The following is a 26,890-nucleotide window of genomic DNA, read 5'->3' as shown; positions in this document are numbered from 1 at the left end:
AAATAACAAAAATATTTGTATTCAATTACTGAGTCTAAATATAATGAAAAAAATTCTTATCGTTTGAAATTACAATGATTGCCACCGGTATTTATTTAAATATCATCCAACACCTAAATCTTGTTCACTACCATGGAGACTTTGAGTAATTTCAAAAAAATACTAAACCAAACTCTAACAACCAAGTGTTAGTAGCAGTTAAGCCTTTTTTTTTCACCTGCCCCGAAAATTATCAATATTTAAATATAAGACCCATTAGAAATCTATCATTTAACCAACTAAACAATTACACCACTTTGCTTTAAATCTAGTTGATCATTTTCCCGAGTGAGGAAAGGTGTGGTTTTTGGGTTCTGCACCAAAATACTCAGTGCTATGGTGGGGGTGGGGGGTAAGCTGGAGAAAGCAATATCCTCACCGAAAATTGATTAATTTCGGGTATTTAAAGATATTTGCTCCACCCTCCCTGGACAAGGTTCTTAAGTAATAATTCGCGACTCGCATTCTTTTCCCATGGACCCCTCGCTTGACAAATTAGGCCCCCATCGATTGAACGGAGAATTTTCTCCCATTCTTTTCGGTGGTGCGACACAGCTCCAGAAACTAATTATTTAGCTCCAGCTTGAACAAAGAGCGCCGAGTGAAAATAATAAGGAGTGAGTCAGTTCTTTAACACCCGGTGTTCTGTTATTGATGGATCGATCCGCTAGATGAGTTTTAGTACCTCTTCAAGAGAAAGTCATATCACCAACGGTGTTGAGATGAAAAATACTAAAATTTGTATTGGCACTTATAGGCTGTTCGGAAAATAATGAATAAAATATGTATATATCAATGTTAGGGAATTGGTTTAAAGAAGTAATGCATGTTACAAATACAGTATGAATTTTTATCGTCATTTGTAGAAAATTTGTATTGGCACTTATATGTTGTTTGAAAATGGATTTATAAAATTGATATATGTATTTATTTATTTATTTTCAATGTTAGGAAACGGGTTAAGGTATGTTGTAAATGTTATTTAAATTTTTATCGTCATTTCCAGAAAACTAGTATTGGCACATATAGGCTGCTCGAAAAACGATGAATAATATTGATATATTTATTTGTTTCTTTGTCACATTTAGAAAACAGGTATATGTTATGCAAATTTTTATCGTCATTTTGAGAAAATTTATATTGGCACTTACAGGCAGTTCGAAAAATGATGAATTGAATTGATATATTTATTTATTTTCAATTTTGGGAAATGTGTTAAGAGAAATAATGGATGTTGTAAATACTATTTGAATTTTTATCGTCATTTTGAGAAATTATGTATTGGCACTTACAGGCTATTCGAAAAATGATGAATAAATTTTACATATTTATTTATTTATTTTCAATTTTAGGAAATGGGTTAAAGGAAGTAATGCATGTTGCAAATATTATTTGATTTCTCATTGTCATTTTCAGAAAACTTGTATTGTCACTTATAGGCTCTTCAGAAAATGATCAATATGTTTTATTTATTTATTTATTTACCTCAATGTAAGGAAAAGGGATAAAGAAAGTAATGTATGCTGTAAATATTTTTTGAATTTTTACTGTCACTCTCAAAAAAAACTTGCAAGGGAAGAATCAGGCTGTTTCGAAAATAGCCATTAAAATATTTCTATATTAGTGTTAAGAAGTAGTATATGTCGTAAATGTTTTTTTGACATTTTAGCGACATTCTCAAAAAAGTTCTTCAATTCCCTATTTTGTATACTTTTTTTTAATTTCATATTTGAAAAGATGCAAAAATATAGTTATGAAGGTCATCATATACAATTTATTTCATTAAAAGAAAACCCCTCCGCAGAGGATCAAAATTGTGATGGCATGTCTTCGGATCATCCTCAGGGATGTTTCCCAGACCGTCGCCAATAGCCTATTGTGCAGCTCTAGTGCGACGTAAATGAACAAGAACAACAACATCATTAAAAGAAAACTCACAAGTTTGCAGAAACTAAACTAAAACTATAAATACTAAAGTACAAAAAAAAATAATAATAAAGTATAAAGTAAAAAGTAATACAAATTCCTTAGAGTATATTGTCAATAGATATTAGAAACTATTTCTTACTAAAATAAAATACATTTAGAAGCCATTGGAAACAAAATACCAAAACAAAGGCATTTTCTCTAATTATACTATTACATAAAAATTTCTCCTTTCAAATATTTTAAAATACACATACTTCATTAGATAAACTGAAGTTAAAAGAAAATTTAATATCACTTTATTTAACCTAAAAATTTAGATCAAATAAAGGCTTTTATTTTCTATTTCAAAACATATTTCTTTCTTTTGTAACACGTTGCCGAATTTTTTTGGAGATTTTTTTTTTTTGTAATGGAAATCATAAGGGCAATTTTAATATATCCGTTACGTTATCTTTTATATTATTATACTATTTTAAATAAAACTGTATTACTAAACTCAGTGGCGCGATAGCTCAAAGAGAGCCAACTGCGCCCATCTCAATTTCCTTGACCTTAGGCTCTGGGGTACAGGAGCAGATGTTACGGTTGGGTGGTCAGTCGAACGTGGCACCCCCAGTGTTTATTCCCCAAGCATGCTTGGTACTCATTTTATTGACCCACTGAAGGGATGAAATTCTATAATCTTGCCCGGTTCGAGGATCGAACCCAGGCCCTGCGGTACGAGAGCGCTACCACTTAGCCACTCGGCGTCATTGTGATTAAAGTATAAGAATTATTTCTTACTCAAATTTAATAATAATATTTTATTGTGAAATATAGACTATTAATAAAATATTGCAGTTTTCTCTAACTATATAATTTTTTAAAAAAATTTGCTCTATTAAAATATTTTGCTATTAAAAAACATTGAAAAAGTACTTCATTAAATAAAGCGACGTTAAAAATAAAATTCAAAACATTTTTGTTATCTAAAAATTCATTTCAAATAAAAGCTTTTCTTTCTTATTAACAACATAATTCTTTTTTTCTGTACTGCCAATGTTTTTGTTGAGAGAAATCTGTTTTTAGTCATGGAAATCATAAGGTCAATCTTGATAATCCAAGTGTGAAAAAATGATGTAGAAAAAAAAAGGAAGCCACATTCTGCAAAAGCTTTATTTTAAAAGTTTTTCCCTACGCGTTATACGATAACGTTAAAATGTTTGTGTCGGTTAGCCATTTCGACTTGCAACATAAATTTTTATGTGAAAGTAGAAAGATTATGTGTCTTTATTACGTTTACGTTATATAAAATATTTGTCTTTAATATCTTTTACACGTTTTTAATGATGCCTTAGATAATATCAGCTACCCCAGAAAAATGATATCGTAAATATTTTCATTTTTATATCCCTAAAATGATATTAATTTGTTTCGGAGAAAAAATTTAATGCTAACAACAGTTTTCTGATTAAAGCAGTTTTTACAAATAAATTGGGAGATTCTTGTTTAAGTTATTTTTGATTCATTGAGTTAGGGGTTTTATTGTTATCCCACTGTGGTGTAACTACCACTACGATTATTAAAACATCAATTCACTAATATATAAGAACTGCTAACTCAATTCAATATTGGGGTACCTTTTGATAGATGAAGGTTGGCATTGTCGATTTCTGCTCTCCTCACATTGGCGACCCGGACGTGATCTAAACATGCCTACCCAGACAGACACGCCAATTTTGATTTGAACACGCCTACTTCGATGTATCGTTCACATTGAACAGTTGATTTGTTATTTGTGACTGCGTCATCGTCCTCCTCGCATTGTTTCTTCTCAGTCTCATTTACATACAACGGGATCCCGCACACACTTGATTGCTAATAGCAACACAGAAAGACAAAACACACTACCGTGAACTTAATACAGGTCTCACGGCTAACACTCAAAACCCGGTGACCTTAATACAGCTCTTCCTGTCTTTCCCAAATACGTCAACTAGTGGTATTCGTTCATTGAGTTCTATCCCTGATAAAATTCTGGCGGGAGAGTATTGTGGTGTAACTACCACTGCAATTATTAAACATCAATTCACTATTATATTTGACATGCTAACTCTATACAATCTTGGGGTTTCTTTTGATAGATGAAGGTTGACGTTGTCGATTTCTACAAGTATGCACCTAAATATTTTAGCGTCAAATTTGGTGGTAAAAGATTTTTCATATAGTCGCAAAGTTACAGATATAGTTGCATGAATAGGTTGCAAAGATATAGTACTTCAAAATTTTGAAATTGAGAAAAGTAAGCCTCACATTTAATTGCTATAAATCTACAACTTTTAGCATCAATTTCTTCATTATTATGATTCGCCGTATTCGTGAAACAAGAGATATTTTTCCCCACTGCAAAGTTATATTGTCTCTTTTTGTGTCTATTTTTTGTCAATTAAATTGTTAGATTTGAAAGTTCGTTGTTGGAATTGACACTTTTGTTCTGTACTAATTTTTGAAGTGTGGCTCGGGGCAGCATTTGAACATAATGAAAAAAATTATTAAAATCATCACTTTTAAACACGCTCAAATTGTGCATATTCCATCTTAAACCTGTTGAGCTTTTTGTTCACTTTTTAGGTGATTATTGCTATGGGTTTCTACACATTATTCAAAACTTTAATAATTTTAATATATTATTCTGACACGCGAATTTCTAAATCGAGTTTTTTATACGATATATATTAACATTTTGTTCGTTAATCCAAGTGTTTTCTCTATCGTGTTTTCGGCAATTATTGTTGCGTTTCCACGCAATTTTTAATTTCTCGATATTTTCAATATGTATTATTACGACATTGGTATCGCGATTTAAAATCTGTTCTTTGTTTATGTCGATTTCATTATAAATCAAGGGGACTTTTTTTATTGGTCTTTCGACAGTAATTGCAACTGTGTTCCATGTTTTTCTGAAAATCCCATGTTTTTAATACCATATTATTATGACTTGCGAGTTTCGAATCTTGCTATTAAATTTTAACCATCACTTTTGACTCGCTATATTTCAGCCAAATCTGTTTAAGTCCAAGTTAGTTTATTTTTTATGACAGTTATTGCTACACTTTTCCACGTAGTTTTGAAAATCCTAGTATTTTTGACACAAAATGATTACGACATGCGAGTTTCAAATCCCGTGTTTTAACTATCATTTTTCACTTGATATATTTCAGCCAATTTTATCGCCAATCCTAGACAATTTTCAATAATTTATTTTGGCAGTTATTACTACGCTTTTCCCCTTGGTTTTTAAAATCCCTAATATTATTAATACTTTCTTGTTTCAAATCGCGAATTTAAATTATAATCTTTGACGTCTTTTATTTGTGTCGATTTCATCGTCAATACAAGTTATTATCGATCATTGGGGAGAGGGGCAGTTATTCCAAACTTTTTTACGTGGTTGTGAAAATCCCGATATTAGTACGACTTGCGAGTTATTTTTATAACCACTTTTAAAATTTACTTTATTTCTGCCTATATCTTCGCCAATCTGTTGTATAGTTGAAGGCTGTTGTCGCTATACATTTCCACATGGTTTTTCGAAAATTTTAATGCTTTTAACATAATTTTATTACGAAACACAAAACATGTGAAGAAAAAAACCGCTTAAGAGTTTTTATTCATATAAAAGCTTGGAGGTTTAACATAACTTGGAGGTTTTTATTCATATAACCGCAAAAATATGTTCTCAACTAAATAATGAATCCTTTGTTGAGCTATAATGCGCGTGTTATATTTTAGATTATTTTTGAAAACTATGAAATTCCTTTAATTAAAATATTTAACTGCATTTACTTTGCTCCGTGAAATGTTAATTTATTTATTTTACTTTCATTCTAGGAATATTACAGTTAATTTATTTTTAAATAAGCCTTTTAATTATGAGATATGATTAAAAAAAACAATTTTTTGTTCCCCATCCTTATATATTTTTTTCGATAAATATACTTAGGAAGGAACTATTTTTTAAAGTATCTGTTCGGTCTTTTTCAAGTTTGAAGGAATTTTAACATCTAAAAGTATTTATTTCTCGCAAATATATTACTAAAATAAATAGAAATAATTTAGTGTCTAAAGCATTAAGGTTCATAGAAAAATTAGCATAATTGCCGTCAACGTGCCTAAATACTTGAGAATGTGGCCCTTTATTGGTCAACTTGCTCTACAATTGGCTCTTCAAAAAAGTTGTGTATCCCTATTCTAGTCCATTAAAAAATAATAACTGCAAAGAAAAGTACTATGCGCAACTTCATTAATCTAATAAATGTTAGAATTCTGACTAGCACTTCAAGTTCAGCTCGTTAAAAAAGATATAATTTACTACGATGGTAAAACTAGGCAATTATAGCTAAACAGAAACTTCAAAAAAATAATAAATTAATGAATTAAAATCGCCCAGCANAATTTCCATTGTTCTTGCTAATTTAAACGGATTATATATATATATATATATATATATATAATCCGTTTAAATTAGCAAGAACAATGGAAATTATCTAACATTCATTAAGAAGATATCTGAGAATTCTAATTAAATCTGCGCATCACTGGTTTCTTAAATTCAAACTGAAACATAAAATGTTTAAATAAATCATTATTGTTCATTTCTTTAACGGAACGGAACTTTTGTTTTGTCCATAAGTGTTTATATGTTTTATAAAAAAAAAAGGCAATTTAAGTATTTAATATAAATGCAAAAAAAAAAAAATATTTAAATCATTTATTTATGAAGAAATTCTAGAAAGTAAACCAATTTCTGCCAAAATAATTCATCTAAATCTTTTCATCCATTCTTTGTTCTTGATTAAAATTCAATTAAAGAGCAAGGGAATATGTTTGAGTAATCAAATCTTTGTCATGCCTTAGGAAGATTAATGTTATTAACCAAATACCATACTCGATATTAGGAAAAAAAAATTTTACCTCACCATCTCAAACTTAAGAATAATAAAAACAAAAATCTAACCCCAATGAAATTTCTATTTTAAATTTAAATTTGTTCCAATACGCGAGGTAATTTTTTCTGCTCAGCCTTCGACGTAGAATTAATTATTCTCGATTTTCGATTGAGTCAACTGGAACAAAAATACCATCGAAAAATAACTACCATCTACCATTTTGCCGCTTGAAGTGTAACGAGTTCTTTTAAAAATCCAAAAAGAAAGAAGCAAAACTAAAGGCTAATTTATTTTCTCCAATTACGATCCACTAGAAAAATAGTGAAAGCTTGCTTAGATATTTTCCCGACGGAGAAAAATGGTGATTCTAAGGCGAATGTTACAACCAAAGAAGGGACAAAAAAAAAAGTTACTTGAAAAGTAGTTCCCCAACAAGATCGGTAACTAATCAAGGGTAATCGGTCAGATAATCATTTATCAGGAATAAGTGTTACGAAGCAGACGCTAAAGAAAAGTAATTCTCCTAGGTTTTTTTTTTATACTACAGTCGGTTCTAACTGCAAAGACTTAATTATTTCGCTACAGAAAAAGGATGAGAGTTCTCTTAAGAAGTATAAGTTTTAAGTTCTTTTTCAATGTCGTCCAAGGGAATTCCTTTTGCGAAACGGTTAGGGGAGGTGTTGATTTGGTTAATGAAATGACAATCTTTAAGAGTAAAAAAACTGATTAATTTAAGAAAAAGAGCGCCGCAAAGAATGTCTATTTTTTGTCAAAGGAGAATTGAAGTTTAAAGAAGTACTTTGTAATCTTTACAAAGAAATTTTAAGAGCTTAGGAATTTGGTAACAGTTTATTTTTTTTAAAATTATGTAAGAACTAGATTAGTAAAGGTGTATTTAACACTAGAAGGAATGAAATACCTATATTGCCCAAAAGCAGTCAAAAACTGTGAAAGAATAACTAATGTATAAAGAAATTTGTTTAAAATTAATTTTTTTGATACTATTTTCAGTTATATAACCAGTCATTAATAAATATCAACAATTAAATTAATTATAAAAGTAACAAAATTCTGAGAAATTGTGTCATGATGTACATCATTGTTTTTCTAATTGAAATTAAAAAGCAGTCAAAATGGGCAATCTAGTGTTAAAAATGTCGAGCTTCTTATGAATAATTTGAAACCTATGTTTTGAACAAATAATGGTTAATTAATTTATTATAAACTTTGACGATACGATATTGTTGATTGGTGATTGTAAGACAAATATTATAATCAAAGAAGATACAAAAAAAAAATTACCTGAAAAGTAGTTCCCCAACAAGGTCGGCAACTAAACCAGGATAATTGGTCAGATAATTAATTATTAGGAATAACTTTACGAAGCAAACTCTAAAAAAAAAAATTAATTCTCCTAGGTTTTTTATAATTTTCTTTATTATATACTGCAGTTGGTTCTAACTGTGAAGACTTAATTATTTAAGGATAAACAAATAATATATAGTTATTTGATTTTTTATAAAATTTTATGATTCCATATTGCTAATTGGTGATACTAAACTGCTACTTTTTAAAAGAGAAGTGTAAAAAATTACTTGAACAGAAGTTCCCAAACAATATCAGTAACTACAAGAGTAATAGATCACAAAATTACTTATCAGGAAGAAGTGCTACGAAGCAGACGCTAAAAAAAGTAATTTTCCTTCTGTTCTTTTTTAACCCCAAATGGTTTGAGCAGCAAAGATCGAACTGTAAATATAGCTTATATAACAGTACAACTGTATTCTATGTCAATGCTATATGTACCCTAAATTCCATGTCAATATTTTAAAATGCATTTATTTAACAATATATATATATACATACTTATTTACTACAAAATTTCATGATTGCTGTTAATGAAGGCGGATATGGGGTTTTACTTGGGTTTGATTGTAATTCTTGATATAACAGAAACCCAAATCACGTGATTAAAGTACAATTAAAAATCGGTCAATTCAGGATAAATTGAACTCTGAAACTTTAATTATTGATGTTAAATTCAAACTTTTAATTAGGCCCTGACCACTTCATATCTAATTTCATATAGATTATTCTCAATTACTCTAAATTAAACAAAACGTGGTTGTCAAACAAACCACGTCCTCAAAACGTGGACGTTTATTCTTCATAACCATGAACGTGCATTGAAAAAACTGACTCAGCATGCACTGAGAATAAATGTATGGTTAAAACTACCAGAATATGGTAAACTTTTCCTCTTTATTGCACTATGGAAACACCAATATAGTGGGTAATTTTTACCGAAGCGCTTTTGCGATGATTTTGTTAAAATTAACTACAAAATATGGTCTTATAATAGGTGCAAAAATTTGGTCAAGTGTGGTAAAATTTGGTAGTTTTGGCATAACATAAAAATTATTTATCTAGGTTAAACTTACCTTTACTTTTCTGTTTGGTATTTTTTTTCTAAATATATCGTAATCCGAACAATAATTTTGAAAACCGAAATTTCCAGTGAATCCTTACAATATGAATGGAAATTTTTTTTAATGAATGGATGAAATATCACTTAATTTGGTTTCATTAACTAGAATTACGGTTGTTTTTTTCCAGAAATGTTATTCTCATACAGTATGGTAATTTTACCAGAATTTCTTTCTTCAGAATTGCACTAATATAATGATACGCCAAAAATTAAATTGTGACCCCTTTACTGAACTCTATTACCGAAACCCCATTACTAAAAATTAAATTGTGATCGTAAAGTATACAAATACGTGAAGTATACAAATACGTGGAATGAGAAAGAACGAATGCTAGGGTCCCCGTTTCCAACGGATATTCAAAATTACGAATCATAAACCAATCACAGTGACCGTCAAATATTTGATTACCAAAACTGAAATATTTAGAACAATATAAAATTGTGTAAATCAGCTTTATGTTTGGATTAATTTAATAGTAATAACGTATTTTTAAGGCAATTCAATATTCATCACTAAAGCAGAGTTTTACTCTGTAACTTATTGACTCAACCATGACGCCATGCGTTCTTATATGACACCATGTGTTCATGTGTATTTAAATGTACAAAATCTTGTAAACATTATAAATAATTTAAAAAAAATAAAATTTAATTGAATTATTTATTAAAATTCTTCTTGTTGTTCAACAAAACTCATATATTTATTAAATTTGTTGTTTAATTTTATTAGGGATTAAATATTTTATAAATATTTCATAAATATATTTATATACTTTGAAGATGTATTCTTTGTACTTAAAACATTTATTAATTTACATTTCCTTACAAATCCATAACAAGTAAATAATTTTGAATTCATAAAATTAATATCGTGCATAGATAATATCGAATTGCGGATTTCCAAAGGCTATTGTTCTTTTATCAGAATATAAATTAATTTTAAAACTTCGGAATTTGTAAGTTTTCCGCAGTATTTCATAGAATTTGAATAGAATACAATTAAAAGGCACAATTGAAGCTAATATTTTCTTACGAATTTATTAATTTTAATCTCTACTCTAATTTCTTCCGTTTTTAAATAAACTAAAGGGATATTATATTTCGATAAAATATTTATAAACCTCAAAGCAATGTTTGTAAATCTTTGAGAGATTAATTATTTATTTCCAAAAATTCTTTTAGTTCTTTCATTCAATATGATTTTCCTGATTTTAAACCACATATTTTTAAACATTTTAATCCTTAATTTGGAAGGAAGTTATAATTATAGTAAAGGTAATCACACTAGACAGTTTCATCAATAGTTAGTTTCATCAAAAAATAAAGAAATTAAATATTAACAACTTAATTGCTAAATATATTGCAAGAAAACATTTAAAATAGTTATCCTTACTGCAATATATGAACTGAACATACATACTTTTTACGCAAAAGATGCACACGAGTAAAAGAAATCTTATATATTCTTTAAGGCTGTGAAATTTCAAGATTTTATTAAAAATATTTTAAATAAATTATTGATTTCTCAAAATAATTTGAATTATCGCCACATATCTTTATAATAAAATACATGCTGTGTCTTTCGGTTTGGCCATCTATAATATGCATTTTAGAGCCATCATTAAAAATTAAGAAAAACAAATTTAACAATAGTATTTCAAACTTAAAATTTACATGTTAAAAAACAAAAATACCATCGAGCTATGACGAATCCTTGGGAAGGTATTAGATGAAAAATGTATAAGCAATTTAATTGTCTCATAACACTTAAAAGCGCTTTTAATCATCTATTTTTCCTTCGAGCATCAAATGATGTGATTGATTGATTGATTGATGCTGAATGATTTCAGTTGCTCCTTCCGCAACAGCGATTCATTCCATTTAGATATTATTTTTTAGTTTTTCCAGCCTTAGTTATTTATATTGTATTCTAACATGTTAAATCACGATTTTGTAAATAAGCAAAATTCAATTTCATAACGTATAGAAACACTGGGTATATATTTAAAGATTTCCAATTTTTTTTAATATAACTGTTGACCCAATTTGTATCGATCTTATTTAAATGCTTACACAATAAACTCATTCTCTATTCTAACATAGTTTTGAAAATTTTTTGTACTGGAAAATTTGAGTGTTTAAACTATCTGTTCTTTTACAAATCTCTCTTTAAGCATATTTAAAGATAAACACGTTAGCGTGTTTAGATTTATATGCATAAAATGTTAACTTGTTTTGAGCTCTCAAGCAAAGCGCTGGTTTTCAAGACCCACCGAACGGGAATGAGGGAAAAAATCAGATTTGTAAAAAAAGAAACGTTGACAAAAGAAGAAATGTAAAAGAAAACGAGGATCAAACAGTCAAGAATAACTGCATTATCTTCGGAACTGTAACTTGGGAATCGGCATGCATTTACGGCCGAAATCCCAAAAATGAGAGACAATAGATGATTTATCGAATTTTTTATAACGGATGTATTGTTTTATTCCCTTAATCTATATTTTAAAGTGCACCAGACTTGCCTAGTGCAGCTAAGGTTGCATTGATAAGGTAAATAATAAAACCCAAAAAGGTTATCTATACTAATAGGATCTTTAGAGCAGTGGTTTCCAATTTGTTTCGGGTACGAAGCCCAAAGTAAATAACCTCCTTTTGGTGGAATCCCCACTTTAGAAATAAAGTTTCTTTAGAGTGAACATTATAACCTAAAGAAGACTATTTTTAAAATATTTAATAAGAGGAATGAAATTTTTTTTATCGTTTTTAATCATTAATCCTAACTTAATTTAGGATTAATGATTTATTAATGATTTATTTAATCATTAATCCTAACCTAACTAACTTAATTAATCCTAAATTAATTAACTATCATAACTTAATTAACTGACCAATTAATTAACTTAAATTTTAATTAATAAACTTAAATTAGGTTTTATGTCCAACAGTTAAATTTACGGTACTTGAGTTATATCAAGTTTAGTTGTGAGTTTGTTTTTGTTGTTAATATACTGTTAGAATTTCCATTCTAAAATTATGCTAAAATACCCGGAAGCAGTGTGTCCATTAAATTAACCGTAAAGTTTACAGTAAAGAACATTTTTTAACTTAACCGTTTATTAATCGTTTATAACTAGTGTGGTTAAAAAACTATGAATACAAAAGTATACAGGTTTTTAACCATTTGAAACTAGCATAATTTTTAAAACCGTAAAAAAGAGATTTAAATAGACATTAAATAATTTTGCAGCCTTATGACGCTGCCATCTCAGCATCATAAGGTATGAGAGTATCATATTCTGATAGCACAGGGTCACAAATGTGGAGTGCAGGGCACTGGAAACTATTTTATGTTGTTTAACCCCTTCATATATTGAAGGGAATGGAAGAAATATTGTGGTGTCAACTTTGAGACTCGAACCCTTCGTTTTTGTCGATCATGAGATTGACATATTAGCCCTCTCGGGTATAGTATGTACCCATCTGCTAAAAACTCAATGGCTTCATTAAATGGATCTAGATAAAATTATGACTGTTTAACCGTATTAGGTGAAAGAGTAAACGGTTTTATTCTTAGTTAACAGTTTGTATATCATCTTATTTATGGTAATTTGACTGTTCTGTTCGAATATAGTATTATATCAGTTAAATTAATTGTTATTTAACCATTTTTTCCGAGAAATTTCAAACAGTGTACATAAGCTGAAAATGAATAAAATAAGTCAAATTATAGTTTACTTCGAAGTAAAAACTTGACTGCTATAAACGTTGAGGTGGTTGTTAGGGTAGAATATTTCTTTATTAAAGAATTTAGTTATTTTATTTTATTTGAAAAGGGCGATTGGAAATACTGGAATATTTTATAAATGCTTGTTCTTTTTATAATTTGTTAAATATATTGTTATTGGAAATATTGCATTTTCTTTTCAAAAATGTCATTTCTATTTTATTGGCATTTTACTTGAAGTATAATAAAATATGAAGTATATAAATAATATGAAGTATATAAATATAATATGAAGTATATAAATATAATATGAAGTATATAAATAAAATTAAAACTAAATATAATATGAGGTTTCAAAAAACTCATCACTAGCTAAAAAGTACTAACTCATGGAACCCAATTTGGGAACGCTGCATTAGAGTACTTAAATACATACAATGCATTTATCAACCCCTTATAATATATTTGAAATAAATAATTTTATGGTGATCTCCTTCAAAGAAATTTTACTTATTTCAATTTTAGTTTGTTGTAATTCTAATAAGCGTGATCAAATTTCGTAACGCAATTTATTACGAAAATCCTCAAACTTTTATCAATGTTAAAAGTTTTAAGAAAATCATTTCACAGAAATAAAAGATTTTTTGACAATTTTTATCGACAAAATCACTAACTGAAGTCACTATCCTATTAGATCCACAGAAAAAAAAAACTTGGTAAATATAAAAAACAAAATCTACCTCAATTGTCATCAAGAACTCTTTCAAAACATACTTATCAACTATCTAACTGCCAGGAATTCGGATCGAAAATAAAAGAAACGGAACAAATTCTTTGACCATAATACTCGAATAGCACCCGAATCTACCCTAAGCAGCCATTAGCTGGCGGTACGTTCATAAGACCTTACCACCCTCCTCAAGCAAGACTGGACGCCAATTGACACTTTCTAGCGTCCCCACACACTGAAACACCCTCTCATCAACCATTACCCCCCTACCTAACGGTCAGAACTGTCAGATTTCCGGTCAAGATCTAGATAGAATTTCTTTCTCGTTTTCTTTGAGTTCTTTGGGTTCTCATTTCTTTTAGCCATTTTTTATTTTATTTATTTACTTATTTTTTTGGATTGAAGGTACCCGGTGTCAGAAACACTTGTTGTTTCTTGTTTGCTTTTAACTCCTGTTACTTGTAATGGTCGAAGGTGGAGTGGCATTAACCGGGCAGAGGGGTAGAAAGTAAAGTATAGCTTAGAAAGAGGGTTAATGCTTCTAATGTACTGGATGCCCCCTCCCACGTGATTGTCTATTACGAACTTTCTTCTTTTTATTGTATTTTTTATGAACTAAAGAAAATGTTTAGTAAGAGTTTAAAGCCCGAATAAAAAACAATGCATTAAAATTATCTATACATTATCTGCTACGAATGCAGTAACAGATAAAGAGATTAAATATAAAGGTATCCCATTAACAAAGCCTTTAATAAATTTTTTTTTTTTAGAATTTTTGTCATATCTGAATAAAAAGTAATACAATCACTTTGAATTTCAAAATAATATTCAAGGCTGTTTTTAAAAGCCTCTGCCCTTACATAAATAAATGTTTATAGCAAGCAAAATTTTATTTTCATAGTTGATGTAATTTTTCAACATTTATTTATTACTTTTAGGTCAAATTTACTTAATCTTTTGCTAATAAAATATAAACTAATTCAAAAAACGACACAGAATGCCAATAGAAAGGAAGCCACAATTTGGTTAAAACTAAAAGAGATTGTGATTAATAATGAGAATGTTACTTGAATGCTAGATTATCTGGACTCATTTAAAATTCGCAGAAATCGAGAATTGTTTATTGATTTTGATATTTTGTGACTAAGTGAATCTCAGTTCAAACCAACCCATGTTGAAATTTTTGACAGTTTTCTTTTGATGGAACAACATAATCATGATGTTAACCATCAATAATTCCATCATGAACCATTATATTTTGATGGTAACCAACATAAGTATCCATTACCACAATGCAGGAATTCGGACTGATTTTTGATGGTTCAACATAGGATTAGCAACTTCTTTTGATGGTTTGTTCATGCTGAACCATCAGAAATTTTCATCACAATTTTTGTAGAAATCAAATGTTGAAACGATCATGAACAACCATCTTCCCAAAGTAAAAATTCGGACTGATTTATGATCTGTTTTGATGGTATATTCCTAAGAACCAACAAGAATTCCCCTTAAAGCATTATGGAAACAATGTATAGTTGGAACAATCATGGATTGTTGGTCCATGAAAATCGAACTTCTTTAGATGGTCAACCATCATAGTATTAAAGTAGCATTTTTCGTCATGGAATGATGGAAGTTTGTTGGCATTTAAAAAACCATAAAGTTCCATAATGGAAAATACTTGATGATGGTAACCATCAAATGATATTGGACCATCATGAATCGCACTGACACCAACATAAACCATCAAAATATTTTGATGGGCCCATCAAGAATTTTGATTTGAATTAACAATCTAGCGATTTTATTTTTTTAAAGAGTAATAGCTTTTAAAATATTTAAATTACTTTTCTGTTTTAAAGACCAGGTATAGTTTGCTGTAAGATAGTATTTACAGTCAAATTATTAGACGCAATATAAGATTCTATATAAAATCTTAATTATCTGGGGATACTATACAGCTTTATTGTTTTTACGCCGCTAAAACCCTGTTGCACTTGTTTACGTTCGTGTATCAATGGGTAAGCATTGTAATGCAACACGTTAAAAATAAATACATATAGGAAGTATATATGTATTTATTCGCTGCTGAAACCATTTTGCACTTGTTAACGTTCGTGTATCAATGGGTGAACATTGTAATGCAACACGTTAAAAATAAATACATATAGGAAGTATATATGTATTTATTCGCTGCTGAAACCATTTTGCACTTGTTTACGTTCGTGTATCAATGGGTGAACATTGTAATGCAACACGTTAAAAATAAATACATATAGGAAGTATATAGAAAATTTCCTGAATAAAAACCTATTACATGTATGTTTAAATATAAAAGCATTGGATATAAACTGGTGCAAAACATGCAATTATTGAAACACTAGAGTGCGTCAAATAATTTGGTCTAGTTATTATAATGTACTAATAGAATACCTGATATAATAAATATCTCATATTTATATAATATATCGTCGAATTTATTCAATCCTCAAATTTATATTATATGTTGTCTAATTTAATCAATTAATATACGAACGTAAACAAGTTCAAACCACGGTAGCAGTAAGGTAAAAACAATACAGCTATATAGTATCAACTGATAATTAAGTTTTTACATGGAATCTTATAATTTGATTAGGGACTGTATAGTTTCTAATAATTTGATTAGGGACTGTATAGTTTAAAATAATTGCTTTACCGAAAGTGTAAGACACTTAAACTGTGGCTTTTTCTTGTAATTTTCCTGGACGGAAAACTTTTGTATAACACTATAAGTGTAAAAAACAAATGTCTCCAAGATGATACTCTACAAGGAAATATTTTATTAATTGTATGTTACGGTTTAAGAACCAAAAAGAAAATAATCTATTCAAAAATATTCATTAAATCTATGTTCATTTCATGTACTTTTTTCATTATCATAATTTAAAAATAATGTTCAGGCTTATGTTGCTTTGAAGTCCTATAAACTTCTAAATTACTCACATTGTTTTGATTAAATTTCTTAAATTAAAAATAAATAATAGCTTATATTCACTCTTAAAAAAAGTTCTTCATTCATTTACTTACAGTAGTGAATCTAGAAGAGACAAAAACACGCTAATTATAGGAAAAAGCGCTAGAATTAATAATTAAATTAGCTAAAAGTATAAGCGTTTTTATTTGCTTTTAATCAAAAATGTAAATAAACCAGTAGTTTGCGAAAGGTATATTAATTAATTATTTTTAATTATATTCCATTAACAAGCTAAGTAACTTTGTTAAAACGCAGATTCAAAATAATATGAAATACAAATTTTTTTTATTATCACTAACGTGCTCCTTTGTTATGAAACTAATTAATTTTTTTTTAAAATACTAAAATAAATTTTACACGCATCTTTTAATTAATAGTAGCATCCATAATAATATAAAATCTAACATGGCCAATTTACGAACCGTGTAACTTTCTATTTCATTAGGTACTGACAATCTTAATTTTTTTTCCTACATGCAAGCTGGATTTTTATCTTTGAATATATTTATAAAAATGTATAGTTAGTTTTTATGTATATTCGAAAATAAAATTGATTTAAAAAAATCTTAGCGAATCTTTTGAATAACTACACCATCAGTTTTTATAATTTAAAGTATTCAAATCTGACGGTTGTGGTAATTAATTAACTATCGCACGTGTTTTACTCATTAAATAATTTTAAAATACAAAATTCAATATCTCCTCATAAAATTTACAAATAGACTTCGGTTATAATTTGACATTAAAAACGACAGCTGAAAATAATTACTTTAAACATAGACAAAAGCTATAATAAAGCAAAGCACATCAAATTCTACTAAATTCAAACAAAAATTTTCTAAATAATTGTGAGAAACGTTTTTTTTAAATTTTGAAACAGTGAAATTGACCATATGTATAATTTCGTAGAGATTTAATGTTATTATTATATTTTTTATGTGAAAACTAGTATTGTGGTACATAGAAAATACATGAAAGGAAACTATTTTTTTATTTGTTGTGGAATTGGTATTGTTAACCCCCTGCGTTCTGCAAGCGTACATATACGTTTCGCTAAGCCGATGCGTTAACTACTCCCGGCGTATATATACGCCTCTACGAAGTACGAATTGCGAAATATGCTGTGTCATGCACTGCTATCAGTAAAACTACTCCCACAGCTTTTGAGTGCAATAGAATAACCTTGATAGTGTTTTCAAAGGATTTCAAACAAGAGGGGGTGAGAAAGAAGGGGATATTTCAGGAAAGTAAATAGCAGCTGTACAGTTATTGCTTGTATTTCTTTTGAGTAGTAAACTTTTTATTTTTTTTTTTATTTTTTTTTTAAAAAAAAACTTTCTTTTCGCTTCCGTTTCTGTCTTCGTAAGTAATAAAAGTTTTTATAACAATGTCTACAATGTTTTTTATAACAATGTTTTTCAAACAATGTCTGCGAGTGAATTAAATTACAATTTTCCGGCATTCTCGGGTCAGAAACTTCGTTATGTAACATTACTTTTTTACATTCATTTACATTTTACATTTTTTCTTCTTATTATTACACTGTTACATGTACTTTAAATTTTGTATTTCATTAATTCTTGTTTTTTTTCTTGTTTTTTTTTGCAAAAGTAAACAGTATTTAGATTGAAAAGCGTGTATCTTCTTTATCTCCAATGCACACCAAAACCATACACGACTCTACGTTAACCGGTGGAACTAGGGGTGGAGGGTGATTCTCGAAATTTTCCTCGGTTGCAAGAGGTTAATAAAAACCAGTATTGTGGGCGCATGCAAGCAACTAAAAGAACTTTTTAAGGGAAATTTATTATTTCTTTATCAAGTGTCGCGGAATTTGAATGGTAATTAAAAACCAGAACTGATTTCATCAATTATTTATTGCACGTAAAAATATCTACTGAAAAACCACTTTCGAAGAGCGAATTATTTTTCAAGAAACAGCAGAATTAGTATGGTTAATAAGCTTCATATAAGCTCCTTAGTACTAGTTTCTCAACTTAAATTAATAATCTCCTCTCAGGTATCATTAATTCAAACAGTCTACCAAAAACAATTTAGCCTCTGATTTTTTTTCTTCCTATTCTTTAGAACAGCAGCTTCAATTACATTATAACTCAAACAGTTTCTTCTCTCTGATCGATAAAAGAATTGTTTTTGAAAAGGCTTTCTACCATTCAAGCTGTTTCAAATAGCTAATACATCAGCGACAAAAGCTCTTTTCTGAGAGCTATGGTGGTAGCATTGTTTGGATACTACTGCCGGGAGATGGATTCCAATCACTAATGGTTGCTCCGGTTTTCCCGAAATTGGGAATCTTAAAAGCGGGAGTACACTTATCGAGTCGATTCAATTAGGCTGACCAAATTGAGTTTGTCCACAGAGAGGATTCGGTGATGGAGGGGGGTGGGGTGAATAAATATAGTTTTGCCCCCACCCACATTGATCTACCCTTTTGGAATTCCAGATCTGTGTACATTTCGCGTAAGTATTTCGAAACTTCTATTCATAAAGTAACCTGCCTGAGGTGGATATTCTGAAGATGATTACACTTCGAATCGAGAAGATGACCTTAGCAATTTCGTTTTCCTGGTTCCGGGAAAACAAGTTTTGATGAGGCTCAAATATTTTGAGCTTTGAAGCAATTTAAACTGATAGATACACAAATAGATATCTCGATGATTATCAGCGGCAAAGGTAATAAATTGCATTTTGCCAGGCTACTCTCAATGAATGCGCGGGGAATAAAGAGGCAAACTTTGTGTTTGAGTTTGAAACATCATTTAAACTTCATTAGCAAAATAGATCTTCAGAAAAGTGTTAAAATTAATGTTTAGGTCTGAAATTTCTCAATGCCCTTACTAGTTAAAAATAATTTTTAAGATTTGAAAGTAATTTAAACCTATAGATACCCAATTAGATATTTTAATGATTATCTGAAGCAAAGTTTATTATAATTATTAAACTTTAAACGATTTTTAATAAATAGAAGTGTTAAAATTAATGTTTAAGTCTGTGATGTCACACTGTCCTTTGCTAGTTTAAAATAATTTTTAAGCTCCGAAATCAATTTAAACTTATCGATACACAATTAAACATTTCGATGATTATCAGAGACAATATTTAATTTTAATTATCAAACTTTAAATATTTTTAATTAATTATTAAAAAATCACCCGATTTAGAAATAACATTTTAATTAATTAATAAGTAAGATTGTGATTATGTCCTCAACACATTTTCTTTCCCTAATTTTATTTAATATTTTTTCCTTAATACTTTTGCATTAGTTTTCCTCTTTAGCTTTCATTTAAGTTTCGTTTTGAGTTTTAGGGTTAACTTATATTATTTTTATATACGAGCTATAAGCTGATCTTTTCATTTGAATACCTTACAATATTTCTGATTGATGAATTGTAATACAGGTATACAAAGAAGAAAATATTGGCATATAAAAATAATTTTATTAGGACTAAGAACCTATAAAACATTTAAATGGATCAATACACAAATAAATATATTGATATTTATCAAAGAAAAAAAATTGCATTCTGTCACTGTATTCTAACAAATGCGTAGGGAATAAAGAAGCAAACTTAAGAGTTTTAAAAACTATTTAAGCCCCCAAATTTTTCTGAACAAATCGAAAAGCACCTAAGCCTATCTTATAACTTATAAACCATTTCAAATAACACTGTTAAAAATAACTGTAATCAAGATATTAACGCCAATCAAACTTTCCATATCCCATCATTAATTTTTGTTTCTTTCATGAAAAGTAACATCTTTACCTAATCTGTTTTCTAGCAACGATTATTTATTTGTTAATCATTTTTTTATGCAGCCGAGTAACTTTTTTAAAAATAAAAAGCCTTTTGTTTATATTTCTGACTAAATCATATGTTCTCTTGCAAAGGGTAGTAAAAGATCTCCGCGAACTCAAAAATTAATCATATAAGTAATGTAAACTGCTAAATACAGACGTACAACGCGCTATTTTTAAAATTAATAATTAAAACTATTATTTTTTAATGATACCTCAAAAAAAATGCTATTATAAACTTTGAATTCTAAAATCTTACTGTCATAATTATAGAAAAAACTCAAGTTATAATTTTTTTAGAAGAAGAGGAAAAACTATTTCGTCAAAAAAATTAAATAATTGAAGTTATCAAAACTTGCGACACAACACCATTAATTTTTGTTTCTTAAATAAATGCCAATTACCTTTACTTAATCTGTTTCATTGAAAACCTTATTTGCTAATCAATTATTTTTCCCGTAGTCGAGCAACTTTCGTGAAATAACTTTAAACCATTCGTTAATATATCCTTATAGGCAATACATTCTTTCACAAAAGGGCCGTGCAAAATCTTCATGAACTCAAAAACTAATCACATTTGCTTAACTCCGTCGAAGCCTTGCCTCGTAAATTAACTTTTCCGTGGTACTACCTCCGAAGCCATTTTTCGTTAACAAGTCATTCCACTGCTCCCTTTTATTTCATTAACCTCCAATTAAAGAGCTTTATATACGGAAATACGCAATCATGCGCCTTTGACTAGTACCACTAGTACCTAGAGCAGCAGATAAATATAAAGTTTTGCCCAGAAAAAGAACATTCGTCTAATGCATCGGCAACCCCTTTTAACGTTCTCTAGTAATTCAGTTAAACGTTCTAGAGGAAGTTAGCTTCATTACTGGTAATTTTAACCCTGTAATTAAATATCCACCCAATAGGATATTGCTTTGGAACAAACAGCGACGACATCGACATCCTTTCGATTTAGTGCCGACATTCCCGGAGTCATCAAAGTTTTTTTTTTCTGTTGTTTTTAATTAGTTTTCTTATCGATTTTTTTTTGTCTTCCATGTATGCGTGTTCTTAATGAGCAGCAAAATATTGATAATTGTGAAAAAGAAAATATAATGCACATTTTCTCGTTTTTCTTCATGAAATCCTGTACACGAATCACGTTGTTTTTACACAGCGGAAATCAATCAACCAGGGATAGAAGGGAAGGATATTAAACATGTATTGTCTTTCTTACTGTAATTATTTCGAAAATATGTTGTTTTTCTATAGACATAAAATATAATATAAATGTAAGAACACTATTTCAAATTATGCTTGTCTATACCAGGCGTCCTAAAAACAAAATAAAACTTATAAAATCGATTAAAAAAATCATTAAAGAGAAAACATGCACCTTGCTGCACTCTGCTTCGGAAACTACATTCCATTTTATGTAAATTTGAAAAGTTTGTCAAAATGCTAAGAGGTGGCGCTGTTTTTATTTTTTAATCAGTGTTGAACAGCCGACCCAATTCTGAGTTCACGACTATCTCTATCCATCTAAAAAACCATGTAATTTTGAACCAACGCTGAAGACAAGGAATCTTGGATCTAGCATTGGGACAAACTGTCCTTTGAGGAGGACTTTTTGATGGAACTAAACCGCAGTTGCGTTACATGGAGAAGAAAGCTATGAAAACCTCTCTAAGTTAGCACGAATAAAAAGGATTCTAAACCATGATCGGTTTACCACTGAGAATATTTTTAAGTTGGCACAATAATAGGTGCTAACCGAAAGCGAAATTCACATCACCCAGTCACAGCCTGGATTCGAACCTGGGTACCTCATTGAGAGGTAAACGTGCTGTATCCCTTAGCTACCACAGCTCGGTACTGTTTATATTTTACTTTATAACCGTCGTTGAACAGCCGACCCAATTTTGGATTTACGCCTACCAATGTTCAACTCTGTAGCCTGGTAATTTTGAACCCGATCCAGATTTAATCCAATCAAGTATTGGCAGAAATTTGTCTTCGTGGAGGATTTTTTGATGGAACATACCCGTATTTGCGTTACATGAAGAAGAAAACCATGGAAACCTCCAACGGTTATCATGACGGCAAGATTATATTATAACATCATATTCTATTGATAATCTTACTAAAATCATTACCAAAGTACTTCGGTAAAAATTACCGAAATTTTTGGTGTCCCTATAGATCCAGTAACAGGGCAAATTTTACCAAATTCTGAAAGTTTTGACCATATGTTTTTCTCAGTGCATATTTTTTTGAATCGAACAAAAAATATTCCTGTTTTATCATTAAATTCGTTATAACAATCAGCTATATTTACATAAATACGTTTCTTGTTGTGTTTTCTGCAAACAGAGTACCGCAAATATGCCGTTTGGTTATTGCTTTTATAAAATCTGAAGTAACTCAGCGCAAACGTTTTATGCGACAAAAATGCTGCAATTCTTACATTAAATTTATTATAATGCTTAATTTAAACAAACAGTATCCTTGCTTAACTGACTCAGTGTAAGTTGAATCTCAATAAATATATTTCTCATCAAAGTTTTGTTTGTTGAAAAGTCTGCAATTTTTAATTTGACTCATTTTTGATACCTCTAAATTCAAACAAAAAACAATTCTTTAACAACCGTAAAATACACTATAACGTTTAGTACAATTTGTGTCTTTAATAAAAATATTTCTTGTAAGGTAAGCAAAACTAACAACATATTTTGTGCCTTTAAAAAATATAGATTGGAATTTAAAATCCCTCCATCCATATCCCCAGTATAACCTATGCTTAAATGACGCATTTTTAGCGTTCGCGTATTTTAAAAGTATTTAATCCTATTTAACTAAGCTATCTCCTTAAAAATAAATGCTAACATATTGATTGGACTAATGAGCATGCTCGAAGCTCTTTATATAAACAGAAAAACAGCATCTCGATTAAACAAGGTGATTATACGAGGGAAAAATAATCCCTTTCTGCTAACAAAAAGTTTGCTCAATTTTGGGGAATTTCTTAAAATATGTTCTCTGGAGTATTAAGAGATGTAAGTGGGGATTAAGACGGAGACTTGTTGCGAAGTTTTTGTTTTTATTTTTATCTGAAGATATTCTCGAGTTTAATATTTTACGAGAAATTAAGTAAATATCAGATCTAGAAGGAAACTCTTTTTTGATATTTTGGCAAGCCTAGAAAGTAAATTTTTCTTGTATTTTGTGAATAAATTTGTAACTAATTAATATTTAGAGCATGATGAATAATTTATTGTCAAAAACCTTGTCTTTCAAAGTTACTGTCGAAGATATTACTTTTTACAGATACTATGTGAGTTTCCACTTAATAATAATTTTGATAATCCTTTTAATAGTATAACATAAAAGAGGAAAAAATATATTTATGTAGGTACCGTTATCAAACGTAAGAGAAAAAAAAATTATAAATGGGAAAAAATATATTTTACTCGTAACGAAATTTGTAGAATGTTTTACAACGAACATTTTTAATTACAAAAATATTTTCTTAGCAGTGTAATGCAAGCTAAAATACTAAAATAACGTCCTTTTTTAACAAAATTAATTTACACAAATTTTTAAACAATGAAAAAATGATGTCTTAATCCGTAGGCTTTAAAAACACGTAGAGTTGTGTAAAAAATGGTAAACGCTTCAATATAAAACAAAATAAAAACTTGTATTTTCCGAACTTTCTCCGTATAGTTAACGGTTTTGAGTTGCTGTGTTAACGAAACGGTTTTTTACAGTTCACCCTAATCATGAACAAATTAAAGTCGCCAGTTCAAATTCTAGTTTTTACAACATCGTTTTGTTTACCGAACGATAAATTTACCTTTTCTCAAGTAATTTTACAAGAATTTTCAGCACTTCCTTTTTACTTTTCATATTCTTTTATGATTTTGAATAGTGTATAAACAAAACGTCATTCGACTTTATTGCTAATTTGATACTCTATCTGATGTTAATCTTTCTTTCGATGCATTGTTTTTGTAAGTTAAGTTACGAATAGCATCATGGTGGACACCTATAATTTTATCTTCTTTTCAAATTTGTAATACTTAAAATGTGTAATGCATTAAAATAAGAACAGTGTCAAAGTCTTTTTTGTTTCACGGGGGGAGGGGCATTAGACTCGAGAAGGTTTAGTGTTCAGAGCATTCGTCTCCCAATGAGGTGACCCGGGTTCAAATCCCAGAGATGAATAGAAGACACGACGTCTGTTTCTGGCTTGCACCGACTGCACTGTAAAAAATTTCAGAAACTAATTCTGACTCGACTAAAAATATGCTCCGTAACCTTGCAATTTCAAACCCTATCCAGAAGACAAAGGAACTCCTGGATCAAGTATTGGGAGAAATTTGCCTTTCGTGGAGATCATTTTGATGGAACTAACCCGCATTTGCGTTACATGAAGAGAAAAAACACGAAAACCTTCCATGGTTAGCCCTGTGGCAAAGGGACTCTAACCCATGATCCGTCTACCACTGAGGACATTTTATGCCCGCACTGTGGTCGGTAGAAGCCGGGTGAGGAATTCATATGGACCAGCCATCGCTGGGATTCGATTGTCGGTAGAGTAGGTAGTCTAGTTCTACATGGGCAACTCGCGGGCTTGATCTGAACACGCCTGCCTCGACCAAACGTCTTACCTCGACTAAAGCATTCCCATTGATTTGAGCACACCTAGTTCAATGAATGGTTTACACTGAAATGTTGACTTCTTATTTGTGACTGCGATATTGTCCTCCTCACACAAGCTTGTATCCTAAACAACCGTTATGACTACGGCTTTACATCGTACGTTTTAGGGTTTTGCGCAAACACCGTTTCTGGTAGTAATTTTACTGTAAATTTTACGGGCTTCTTTCAGTATGTATTTGAAACCTTGTTTATACTTTGTAACCTATACTTTTAACTATANTACTGTAAATTTTACGAGCTTCTTTCAGTATATATTTCAAACCTTGTTTATACTTTATAACCTATACTTTTAACTATATATATATATATATATATATATAAACTGTACTGAAAAATCCTGACATTCAGTAAATTTTTTATAATGATATTAACATAGAGCTAGCTACATTAGTCAGAACTTTAAAATGATAAACGTTAATAGTTTTATATACTTTACATAAAATTTCAAACATTTAATTTTTATACTTTACAAATATTTTTGTATAATTTTGCATGCTTTTTTTTTCTATAGGTGTCCTGTAGAAGTAAAAATGATGCGAGAAGTAAGAACAATAGAACCACAAAGCAAATCTTTAGAAGGATATTTGGAAGCTTTCACCTTCACTGGTAGCACTACGCTTGAGTTAGAAGCAGAAGTTGAAACATGTTTAGAACATTGTAAACCGGTGAGCTATTTTACTAGATTAATTTTTTTTCTTTTGCGGTAATGTTAAATTTATATGTCTTACTTAAACTTGGTTTATTTAGGTCTATTAGCCATAAACGTTTTATAAACTAAGAAAATTATAAAATAATATTTCGGCGTTAATATTGAAAATTAGGTATTCTTTAGTCCTAGTGTTCATTGCCAATAATGTCGCATTATTTTTTCTCTCTTTTTAAGTTTTCACCATATTTGAGGTTTTTAAAAAAAATCGATTCTGAAAAATTTTTCTAAGATTATAATCATTATTACCAGGATGTTAAAATTTAATTTTTCTTTCATGATATATGCCTACTGATACAATAAAAGGACAAGAAGCTTGAAGAAATTAAAAATTAATTCAAAACGCTGAATCGTTTACACAAATCCCAAACAAATAAATTTAATTTTTCTTTATTCAACCTTATAAAACTATAGATAAAGAAGTTTACGATGGACATGATAAAGCTAAATTCATTGCAACAAAAATGGAGCTGAACATTTAGAATAATAACTTAAGATAAAACCTACGTTAGTAATTTATAGCGATAATTACAGAGATTAACGTAAAATAAAAAAGCAGATTTAATGAATATAAGCTACCAATAATTTTTAACATAGTTTAAGTCATAAGCTGATTTTAATTATTTTTATTTTATAACCGTCGTTGAACAGCAGACCTAATTTTCTGGTTTACGACTTCTCATCTTCAACTCCGTAACCTTGCAATTTTGAACCCAATCCAGAAGACAAGGAAACTCATGGATCAAGTATAGGGAGAAATTGGCCTTCGTGGAGGACTTTTTAATGGAACTAAC

General features: G+C 29.4%; 1 protein-coding gene across 1 annotated transcript in view; it reads left to right on the top strand.

Annotated features, from left to right (window-relative positions):
• Positions 1-26,890, top strand: part of LOC107443866 (uncharacterized) — a 224,181-nt gene that overhangs the window by 180,360 nt on the left and 16,931 nt on the right. The window contains exon 13 of the mRNA XM_016057873.3: positions 25,902-26,055. Within this exon, the coding sequence (XP_015913359.1) occupies positions 25,902-26,055 (154 nt within the window). The remainder of the gene's footprint in view (positions 1-25,901; positions 26,056-26,890) is intronic.

The sequence above is a fragment of the Parasteatoda tepidariorum genome, chromosome 3 (genome assembly GCF_043381705.1).
Source record: "Parasteatoda tepidariorum isolate YZ-2023 chromosome 3, CAS_Ptep_4.0, whole genome shotgun sequence".
NCBI classification, from domain to species: Eukaryota; Metazoa; Arthropoda; class Arachnida; order Araneae; family Theridiidae; genus Parasteatoda; species Parasteatoda tepidariorum.
The sequence above is the reverse complement of the archived record's forward strand: the minus strand, read 5'-3'. Positions and strand labels throughout refer to the sequence as shown.